Genomic DNA, 11,197 nt, shown 5'->3' on the forward strand with positions numbered 1-11,197 from the left:
CTCTACATCTTCCAAGTCTGAATGCAGTAAATTCTCGAGTCCGAGTCTAAATCTGAGTCATCGGTGTTCGAGTACAAGTTGAGTCAAAAGTCCGGAAAATCAGGACTCAGGTCTCACAACACTGGCAACAACTACTTCAGATGTTGCTATTGGCTTTTTGAAATGTATCTAAACAGTCTTCAGTAGATGGAAAAATGATGCACAGACTGAAAAGATTTATAGAAACACTTAACTGCAAGGAGCACATATTTCTTAATATTCTGACTTTATTATACAGTGTGTACTTACTGAGATGTATTAATATGTGAGGAGTCATTTACATTTGCAACAGAGCTTGCTTTGACATCATCCTGTACCTGTTTTTCTCCCTGAGCTGCACAGCTTGGCTCTCATACAGGTACTTTCTGTCACACAACACATTCTGCATCTTCATTTCCAGGATTCCTCTGGTGAAGAAAAACACACAACATGTGACAAATGTGTGATTAAATCACATATTTTTCTTGTAATTTCTAGGTATCCATTCTTTTTTTTTAACGCCCTGGGACTCATACCTGTTCCCAGTTAATTCAGCCTCTTCCTCCTGTTTGACCTCTTGTTCTTTTACCAGCTGTCTGCCCTCCCTCTGAGTGGCCTCTACTTTGACCCGGAGACCCTCCAGCTCCTCATTCAGCTCCTTCTTCCTCCTCCTAAGAGATTGGTTACACAGCTCCACCTGCTTCACGTGCAGTTCCTTTTCGGACATCTCTATATTTAGCGCTTCCATTTTCTTCATTGCAGCTCTAATGTGTTTAGGAGAATAATAAAACATTTCAAGTTGTACAACAGAAGACCAAGAGCAGGGTATCCACTGTGACTCTTCTCTTGCAATAGAAGAGTGCACATCTTATGAAATAACAGCATGTGTATCCATATTTTACACACTTCCCCCCAGTGCCCCTCAGCTTTGTGAATTTCAAATTACAAGTCATTGCTCACACGGCTCGTAGAGACAGTTCCAGTGCACCACTTGCAAGGCTAATATTAATTTGAAATAAACATAAAAGAGACTGCAGAGAAGCTTCAAGTGGAGCCATTCTCTGGTGAGGAAGCTTTTGGACTTCAGCTGCACTCCAGCTTCAGCAGCAATAAAAAAATAATGATGTATGTTGCATATGTTGGCCTTTAAAAAAGGAGGAGGACTTGCATCTTTAAATTATTAAGAGTTTGGTCATTGCAACAAATTTTCCTTTATTTTTTGAGTCCCTCATTTTGACTCAAATATGCATATCAGAAGTTGTACTATCCATAGAACATCAAAAGAACTTTGGCTGTAAAGAAACAATTCCAAGTGGAAACCAAACAGCAAGAACAAACCTGGGATCTGCTGCTTCTTGCAGGAAAATTAAGCAAATCTGTAGCTCCAGTTTTGCACTGATTGTGTTTGTTTTTCTGTCCTACATTACGCGGGATCAAAAGTTTACAATGAGCAAAAAAAACAATTAGCTGCAAATTCTGCTCTCCATTATGAAAGCTCAGATCTCATCCGGTTTAATCCAGTTCTTTTGTGTACAGGAGATCAAAAAAAAGGGAAGGAGATAGATTATAGAGGGATTTGTGAAAACAGAGGGATTGTATGAATCAGGGAGTCATTTTCTAAAGATATTTCTTTCTCAGTGTTGTGTCCCTTAAGCATCACAACCAGCTCATTTTTATTCCTAGTGTTACAAATATCAACTTTGTTCTTCTTTCCAAATAAAAAATATGAAGGTGTTAAAATGTACTTACTCCCTTTTAGAGTTTTTCCTCTCGACCTCCTTTAAAATCTGGTCAGGTACGCTAATGAGCCGCACTCTCTCAGCCTACAAACACAAAAAAGAAATGTAAGACAGCAGATTTGTTTTGCTATTGATGTTTTGCTGTGAGCTATGTCAACTGACTCACACATATACACACACACACCTCTTTGAGCTCTGTGATCTCCATCTTGTCTTCCAGCTCCTTCTGTTCTTTCAATATCTGCGTTTCATGGGCTTCCACGTCTTCCTTCAGACTTCTGTGCAGGGATTGAAGGCAAGACGGACACATAAAGATTCATTATTTGAATCATTTTGACAAAAAGCTGTACATCTTACAATTATCAAGGTAAAGAGAGGCTCAGAAAAAGCAATGCAGTGAAGGTTGAATATGGACGCCTGCAGGCAGGGCAATGTGGGAAAACTGCATGTGGCTCACTGAACATATATACATAAGATAAAATACCTGAGTTCCAGTTGTTTCTGGGCAACTTCTTTCCTCAGATCTTCACCTTTGTCCTGCAGGGCCTTTGTTCGGCTCTCCAGCTCCTTGAGGACAACCAAACAGTAAGAACTTTAGATCAAGTGGTAGACTATCACATCGGTAATTAGGGTGAGTCAAGGTTTCAAAAGCACTTTTTGTCTCATCCTAACGCTTACATGCTTTTTTTCTAAGGCTGATGAAATTACTTTTGTCCTTAAATGCTTAATTTTTCAGCCTTTTTAAGAAAATACAATCATATATATTACATGGTTTGGTGGTTTGACTTTGTGGTCATCACTATTTTGTTATTTTTTGACCCTGAAGTTACTGTACTAAATATGTCTGAGGGTGAGATAGGACCTATGGGTGATGGGCTTAGAACCTAAAGATCAAACCTACAAACTCACAAGAAAATGTTAACTTGGGTATAAAACAAGTTAGAAGTAGGGTCTTTTTTTCCTCACAGACTTCTTCACAACTAGACTTTGCAACCAGATGACTGACCCCCCTGCTGGCCAGTAGAAAGAATGCAGTTATAAAGGGACTTCTTCAGACCAAGAGGCTAGATGTCGGAATTTGAAACTATCTGTGGTAATAAACAATGTTTTGGTAATGTAACTATTTCTATTATTAACATAAACAACAGCTACTTTAACCCGCTGTTATTAATTCAACTTTGATGCTAGTTTGTGGCTTTATCCATCTGCTGTAGAAACAGTGAGAAATGTAATGTGTGAGGATTAATAAGCTTTACATTTTGCCACATTTGTTGTGTGTGTGTGTGTGTGTGTGTGTGTGTGTGTGTGTGTGTGTGTGTGTGTGTGTGTGTGGGTGTATGTGTGAAAGAGAGAAGAATGCAAACTCCCCCTCGAAACCTTGAGTGTTTTATTAGATTTAATCCCACGCTTGATTCTGTAGGTCCAATGGGAAAACGTCTCATAAATGGCCCTATCACACGTACTCTCTTTTACATTTGCACAATAAATTGCTTGAACTGTTCCAGTGAGCAGTTTTTCCTACAATAACTTGAATATTTGATTCGATCAACTCAGCACAAAGACAGGTATTTGTAGGATAAATTGGTTAGGTTCCTGCTGTAAGTTGTTATTTAGTTTCATTTCTTTGAATCAATCGTAAAATTAAATGCCACCTTGACTTATAGGAATTGACGGGGGTTTTGTTTTTTTTATAGACTTTGGAAATTACACGAGCCCGAGGAAACGAAAGCAGAATTGTATTACATTTGGAATGTTTGTTTTTTGTAATCAGTAATTAAACAGTGGTTGCATAATTGGAGCCCAAAAGGGTCGAAAATCCAAAATATAATTAAAGCTGTTGAATTTATTCAACAAGTTCCACACAGCTCAAACTGTAAGCTTCTTTTGCCAGCAGCCACACAGGCGAAAAGAACATTGAGTGAAATTTTGATGACGTGAGTGTGAATTGTGAATGCATTCTCCTTCAGATCAACCTAAGGGTCTCATGTTTTTATTCTGTGTCCTCTGATCAGATTATCTTTTTTCTTAACACAATAACTGATTTTTCAGTGCTGATGAATGACTGATATTCATATAGATTTTAAAGAGTAAAAATTAGTCGGTATGCTATCAGCTAACGTCCAAGGACTAGCCTAGGGCTGTTGTGTGAGTAAAGCTTGTTGTCAATTCCCCTGTAAAAAAATGCAAGGACGAAATATTTTTCAGCTCATCTTAAAGCCTGAATGGGAGACAGAAATATGAAAAATGTTTTACATTTCAACAAATAGCTCCAAAAAGAGCCATTGGCAAGTCATCATATAGAGGGATTAAGCATGAATGGAGGCTTAAAGCAGAAGTCATATTTATCCCCTCTGAAGACCTGCTGTCTCAGTGGTAATCCAGAGACTCTGAAACTACACCTGGATGGTGCAATGATGAACTTACAGCAGGTTTGGGCTGAATCTCATTCTCCCTCTCCAGATATTGCTTCTCTTCCCAGAGACTGCAGAGGGGTGAGGTAAGGTGAGTGGAGGAGAAGAGAGGAGAACATTTTTTAAAGAGAAAACAAAATGAATGTGTTATCAAGGGAAGTAAACAACATGGTACAGGTTCTGGGTCAGCAGAAAAGGGAATGCAATAAGGGGAGAAAAGGCCTTAAAAAAATACATTAATGTGCAGTTTCCAGCCGAACTAAACTCGTGCTAAAAACTCCAAAAAGTTTATTTTAATGTGCAAAACATTATTCTATGAATTCTTCATCTTGCTGCCTAGATGCTTCTTGAGCAGTTAATTAAAGTCAGTTTGAAACAATTTCCAGTCAGCTCCGTCATTGTGAAAAACCTAAGAGTGGCACAACATGCACAGCTACACATTTCACAACGTAAATGATATTTATCTTCCTGACAAGTTGATGTATTTGGATATTAACAGACACACAGAGAAAACTGGGAAAAAGTGCTGAATTCCTGTGAACCGGTTTGGCTTAAGATAAAGGACTCAAAAATGTTTAAAGGCATATTTGCATGGCGAGCATCTGTCTGTCATATGCAGGCCGCTGGCTATTTGGACAGAAGAGAGAAGAAGGGAGAAGATGTGAAGAAGAGTCAGGAAGATATAAGACCAAATGTGTCCAAAGAAAGAGATGATGGGAGGGCAGGAGCGCTCACGACCTCAAAGCTGTCACAAGTAATGTGCAAACTCAGTGTTTAATATTGTCTATAACTGCATCCTCAGAGATCACTCTTGAAGTGCTTTTCATTTAATAGTTCAATTACTGCTGTGCCTACAGCTCTGAGCCTCAGTGTGTGTGCTCTGCAATCAAAAATCACTGTATCCTACCGATCATACCCACTCAATACAGAAGTGAGTTTATGTGCTGCGTGTGTCTTCACCTCTTGAACTTACTGACACTTCAACTGCCTTCACTGCTAAACATTTAGAATCTGTACTCAAATGACCCAAATGTTAGCATTGGAAGTGTTACGGTTTCTGTTTGTAGTAGGTTTGTAGTCTGAGTTGTATAGACCAATCACACATCAGCAGGCTTTGTATGGAGGAAAAACAGTCTGTATAGGAAGCAAAGTTAATCACAAAAAGAAAACAGTTTCTCTCTCGCTTTCAGCACCTACACATATTTGGCATAACAAATTTCTATACTTCCACTCACTCAGATAGTTCAAATGATATCAGCAGTTGTCATTGTCAGTTGTCAGATAATAAGTGTCTTATCTCTGGTGCTTTTACTGTGACAGTTATTTTCAACTGTTGAAAAGAAAGGAACTAAAGAGAAAACACACTTTTATACATATTTCATACATATTTTGCTGTTTAGTTTGACTTTCTTAAAAAGAGAATCCATCCACTAAGTAAGAAAATAGCTGAATTCTTTATCTCACCATAACCTTAAAGCATTTGCAACCTGTAAAAAGAGGTCACAATGAGTCATTGCATATTTTTTAGGGGTCATGAGCTAAAATGTTTGGGAAACCCTGCTGTATGTTCTCTTGTTGCTTAGCAATGTTCCAGTAACATCCCTTTAGCCCTTGAAAAGTTCAGTTTATGTACAAAAAAGGAGATAGTAGAGGTGGGTGTGTTATTTTCCACTTGTGTGTCCGTGTGTGTGTATGTGTGTTTGACCCTTTGGACACACTAACATGGTCGTTGAGTGAGTTTTTGGTAGGAAAAGGAGAAACCTGTAGCCGAAAGAGGAAGATTGGCTGCAATGAGAAAAGAGACTCGTGGGAAGAGAAAAGACAGGATTAGGGTAGAGGAACAGAAATGACTGCAGGACTGACGTCAACGAACAAAGAGATCTCCTAGAAAAGTAAACACGTAACATGAAATACTCTTTAACCTGCTTATTGTATCGTGAATTCTGTGCATCACTTATTTCACTATGACAAAAACCTTCACATACATGTGGCTACTGAAACAAAAACAGGGAAACCAAAGCTGTGACCAGAATGTACACAGACACACACATTCATCTGCAGCGTTCTCTTTACTATGTACCTGGATGTATGTGTGTGTGTGTGTGTGTGTGTGTGTGTGTGTGTGTGTGTGTGTGTGTGTGTGTGTGTGTGTGTGTGTATTTCCTATTTGTGTTTTAGTTGATACTATTTCACCTTCACCTTCCTTTAAAGTCAATGCAAGAAGGCTTCCTCACATAGCTCCCCTCAGTGTTTGGTCCCTAGTTGTTTAACTGTTGTGTGTGTGGGTATGTGAGTACGTGTGTGTGTCCACGCATGCATATACTCCCCTACTGTACACAGTACACACCTACTTCTCCCTCTAACACCCCAGTTTCACTTCTGTGTTCTGCCCTCACTCTCCTCGGTCTCTTGGTTTCCTGTTAGTGTGTGAACTTCATCTCTGTGTGTTTTGGCATGTGCGTGTGTGTGTGTGTGTGTGTGTGTGTGTGTGTGTGTGTGTGTGTGTGTGTGTGTGTGTGTGTGTGTGTGTGTGTGTGTGTATTCGTTTGTAAGATTGACAAAGCTACAGACAAATCTGAGTTTGTATTTTCTTGGATCAAATGTCATTTTCATTTCTTTCAGCTGATGCTCGATCAGTATCAGATTGAGAATGAACACGTAGCATGACTAATAACAATAATAATGGGTGCGTGTGTGTGTTGGTGTGTGCGTGTTTATATACACAGCTCACCATTTCAGTTTGTGCTCCGTCTTGTACTCTCTGTCCTCGGCAGCTCTCAGTTCATTGTATGCCTGGAGGAGCTGCCGCCTCAGTTCATTGACCTCACTTTCAGGCTGCTCAGAGGTGCTCTGCTCCTCTGCTCGCTCCAGCTCGGCCTGCAGCCTCTCTAGCTCAGCACGACACCTCTTCGCCTCCCCCAAAAGCTTGAGCTCAGAGTCCTGGCTACTGTCGGATCAAACAATGAAACAAGTATGTGGTATGCAGACGCTTTTGAAGCCTTGTCTTTATACATTCATATGCATTCAGAGATTCCAAAAGTAATGTGAAACAGTGCTGGGACTCCACTGTTATTCCATTCCTTCAAAGTTATGTGATAAGTTGAATAAGAAAAAAAACTACTTTCATCAACCAATTCAAAATATTAATATTGGCAAATAATTTTTTATTTATTTATACAACAAGATAAAATGGAAATTCAGGAAGCTGAAAAGCAGCTATGAGGGGGAAAAAAACGAATTACTATAAGATAAAAACATATATCTGTACAATATGCATGTAAAAAAAATTTTTTTTCCTGATTTTTAAGATTGGACTTTGTAGAACTGTGCCAATACAATTAAACATGAATGGTTTTCTTCTCTTGTTTTCACAAGAAATTAAACAAAGATCCGTCTTGTTTCCACATGCAAATTGGGGCTTGAAAAGTTAATTTCACTTCCTCAATTATGTGCCTTGGTTGCAATTTTCGGAGTCAGCGTTTCATTAAGAATTTCATGGAGCTTAAAAAGAAATGTATTTTGGAACCGACTACAACAGTAATTTTTGCTCTTCTGCTTCTTTTTCTAAGGATTCCAGTGAGTCAGGACTGACATCCAATGAAGGTTTCAAACTGCATCTTAAGAAGCCAATAGCTGATGGGAAGAGATGCTATTTCTTTTCGAGCCACATAGGAGAGGTGCACAACTACATCTGATAAGAAGTTAAAGTACTTTTCAAGGACACTTGAGGTGGATGGATTCTGGCTGTCACAATAATTGAACGTCCCTACTGTGCTGTATTCCCAGCATCTTAGCAGGCATAATGCACCTTCAATATGAAACAGTGGAATTTTGTTCTAACAGGAAAACGTACCTCTTTAGATCATCATGGAGAAGTCTGTAGCTGGATTTCAGTTTGGCCACTTTGGTCTGACTGATTTGGCCAGACGACAACAACTGAGAAGCACAAAAATATAAAATATTATCAACCACATGGACACACAGAAGACTTTTTAAAGAATAATTTGCATGAAGTACCATAAATAAATGACTTTGTATCCACTCTAAGGTATATTTTAAGATTGTAAACAACATTTTTGAACACTCTGTCAGCATAACATTGGTGGCTGGAATTTATAAACTCCTCCTGTCCAACATCAACATCTACAGTCTTTAACTTTATTGAGATAAGTTAGCAACTAATTGCATATTAGTGCAGATCTTTAGAGTTCAAGCACTACACTGAGACAGTCTTTCATTCATTTTTGCAGATATGGACAAACTGATAAGTGCTACAAAATAATTCCGGGTCAAAAAAACTGGACAGAAATCTTTGTTTTAGACTTTAATTTTAAATAGATGTTGGTTAAGCCATACGTTTTGGACTCTCAGTCTTCCCTCAGAGTTTTCTGTACACAGGGGGAAATATGAATGAAAGCATATTCTCTAGAATGTGCTGTTCCTCCAGGAGAAAATATTCAATACGGCAATATTGCAAAGAGCCACAAAAGATTCTAACCACTAAGCAGTTTTGTTAACATTTTTCTGAGACTAAAATTAAACGTCAGGAGTAAGACAAAGAAATGTAAATCACTAGAGACTGCAAGAGTCTGAAATCTCATGAAAGTTGAAACTTCTATGATGAAAAAAATGATTCATTTTAGTTGCGCTTATACTGGTGTATGAAAAAGCCCTTTTATGTGTGTCTGGACTAGCCAACAAAGGAAGCCCAACTCCCTGATGTCTGTAAAGATTTACCCTAAGCTGAGCTGAACACACTTTTATCAGCACAGCAGGTATCACAGTATCAGAGCACCTTACCACAGAATGAACAAAAACCATCTGCAGAAATCTCAAAAGGGGAAGAAGAATCTTTTAAATTGGCTGCCTAATGACAGGTAGATAGAATTCTTGAGGTAATAGGGACCATTAGCCTTGATGTAATTTGGAAAAAAAGTTGATTAAAAAAAAAAGATATAACGCTCTGAAGAAAAACACAATCAAAGAAAAGATCAGGTCAACAGCATTGCCAAAAGACCAAACTATCACGTAGTGTTGTTAATTTCTCTCCGAGGCAAGATTCTGTGTGCGGTTGTGTGTGTGCAGCAATGATGGAAACAGAAGACAGGTGTTTTTCTCCTCTTATCTTCACCACCAGGTTGGAGGAGTGGGGGGTGGGGGGAGTGATGAGGGATAGCCAGTTCTGTATCACAGCGCTGCAGAACAGAGGATATCGCAGGTCGGACTGAGTAACGGCGATGAACACACACATACGCTCTGATTATACACACAAGCGCGGACTGATAACTCACCCCTACTTCAAACATTAGCTATAGCCGATTACGTTCATAGATTCATTCCATTACAGTGTTTACCGCACTGTTGTCAAAATGTGCTCGACCACGTTTCAAGGGCTCAAAAGGACAGAGATATTATTGTTGTGAATGCTGCAGATAAGCGCTGTGGTTAATATGATTTGTTCAGATGTTTTTTAGTCTGTTTGTGTTCGACAAGGTCAGGTCACTACAAGAGGAAACAGCTGCACAATATTACATGATCTGCATTTAAAACACTTTTAATTCTCAGACTCTACATCTAGAAATGTAAAGAGAATCATCTGGTCTTAACTTGTGTCTTTAATTGCAACCTTAGTCATATCATCTTATATGGACTCTTTAGGGAACCAAAAAGAAGAATTTAAATCAGATGTCGAGGCTGCCTGACACATCAAATATGGCCGCTGTCATGCTTTCAGCAGTGTGGATGACATTCCAGGGCTGCAACAGACTTCCTGGCCGTACACCGGGCATTTATCGGAGAAGAAACAGCCTGAAGCGGTCTCGGGCAGCCTCTCTAATTCTGCTGCCAACACTTATCTTCAGCAGTATAGAGTATTGGAGTCCTTTTTTTTTTTTTCCGTATGGGATTGCTGCAAAGGGCTCACACGTGGCAGACCATCTTTGAAGTGAGACAGACAATGACTGGAAGATATTAATGCAGGCACATGGACACGCACACATGATACCTGTGCTTTTACTAAACACACACGCACACATAAGGGAGCATGTGATCTGTACAGCATAGCAGCAGTACTGTATGTGTGTGTGTGTGTGTGTGTGGTGGATTGGGTAACAAAAAGAACCTGTAGGCTTTAGGATTCTTCACCCTCAGGGAGAAAAAATAATGACCAGAGAAGCACAGCATTGAATTCCACTGTGTGATGGAAAAACTATTTCTCTCTCCTATATGTCCCGATATTGAGAGTTTGAATTGGAGTCGAGCCTACAGCTTGATAGAATCACTTTGTTACAAGTTTTTTTTTTGTGCAGTGTTATTTTCCTTTCTGGAGCTGAGAGCCACTTCTGAAGATGAAACCCATTATCGGAAAACTGTGTCACTTCTCTGGAAATATGACATGTGCATGAGACATTGTTATCCAAACAAAACACGAATCATGACCTGTTGCTATAAATCACATAATACACAGAAACAAAAAGCCATGTCCTACAAACAAATAATCAAGTTTACAACAAGACTCCAAGTGGGCCAACATCCAGAATCTACAGTCACTGTGTGAGGATGTGAATCGAAGAGATGCTCACTTTGCTGAACAAACAATTGGATTTATTAAGACGACGCCTCGTAAAAAACTGCCACAAGTATGTATAATATTTGTGGGATACTCTTGGTGCAATGGCGACCAAAAAGCCACAACATTGCCACATCATTACAGTCAAAAACAAGTGTATTGTTTATTCATGACGTTGTTATTGTCTCTTTGTTTTGTTGCATATCTCAAACTACTCAAACTCAAATTGACATGGTTTTTGATAACTATTTAATTAAGTTTTCTATGGAGAAAGATTAAAAACTAACCATGGCATTTTTGGATAGACTTGTGAAAGTATTGTAGATCAGGATACACTCTGATTCGTATTATTTCTTTTTTAGGGTCGTAAAAAAAAACTTTTCTGAAACATTTATAATTACAAATGTCATTGTCAAATGCCAAGGTTACAAACAACACAGAGCTGCTGTGTATCTCAGAGA

General features: G+C 38.9%; 1 protein-coding gene across 1 annotated transcript in view; it reads right to left on the minus strand.

The window, feature by feature from the left end:
- Window positions 1–11,197, minus strand: part of ccdc146 (coiled-coil domain containing 146) — a 60,683-nt gene that overhangs the window by 20,582 nt on the left and 28,904 nt on the right. Inside the window, exons 3-10 of the mRNA XM_061030423.1 lie at window positions 8,022–8,104; window positions 6,900–7,115; window positions 4,182–4,239; window positions 2,242–2,324; window positions 1,942–2,035; window positions 1,768–1,841; window positions 555–782; window positions 357–446 (exon numbers count right to left, since the gene is read on the minus strand). Of these exons, the coding sequence (XP_060886406.1) occupies window positions 357–446; window positions 555–782; window positions 1,768–1,841; window positions 1,942–2,035; window positions 2,242–2,324; window positions 4,182–4,239; window positions 6,900–7,115; window positions 8,022–8,104 (926 nt within the window). The remainder of the gene's footprint in view (window positions 1–356; window positions 447–554; window positions 783–1,767; window positions 1,842–1,941; window positions 2,036–2,241; window positions 2,325–4,181; window positions 4,240–6,899; window positions 7,116–8,021; window positions 8,105–11,197) is intronic.

The sequence above is a fragment of the Labrus mixtus genome, chromosome 22, assembly GCF_963584025.1.
Source record: "Labrus mixtus chromosome 22, fLabMix1.1, whole genome shotgun sequence".
In the NCBI taxonomy this organism is placed as follows: Eukaryota; Metazoa; Chordata; class Actinopteri; order Labriformes; family Labridae; genus Labrus; species Labrus mixtus.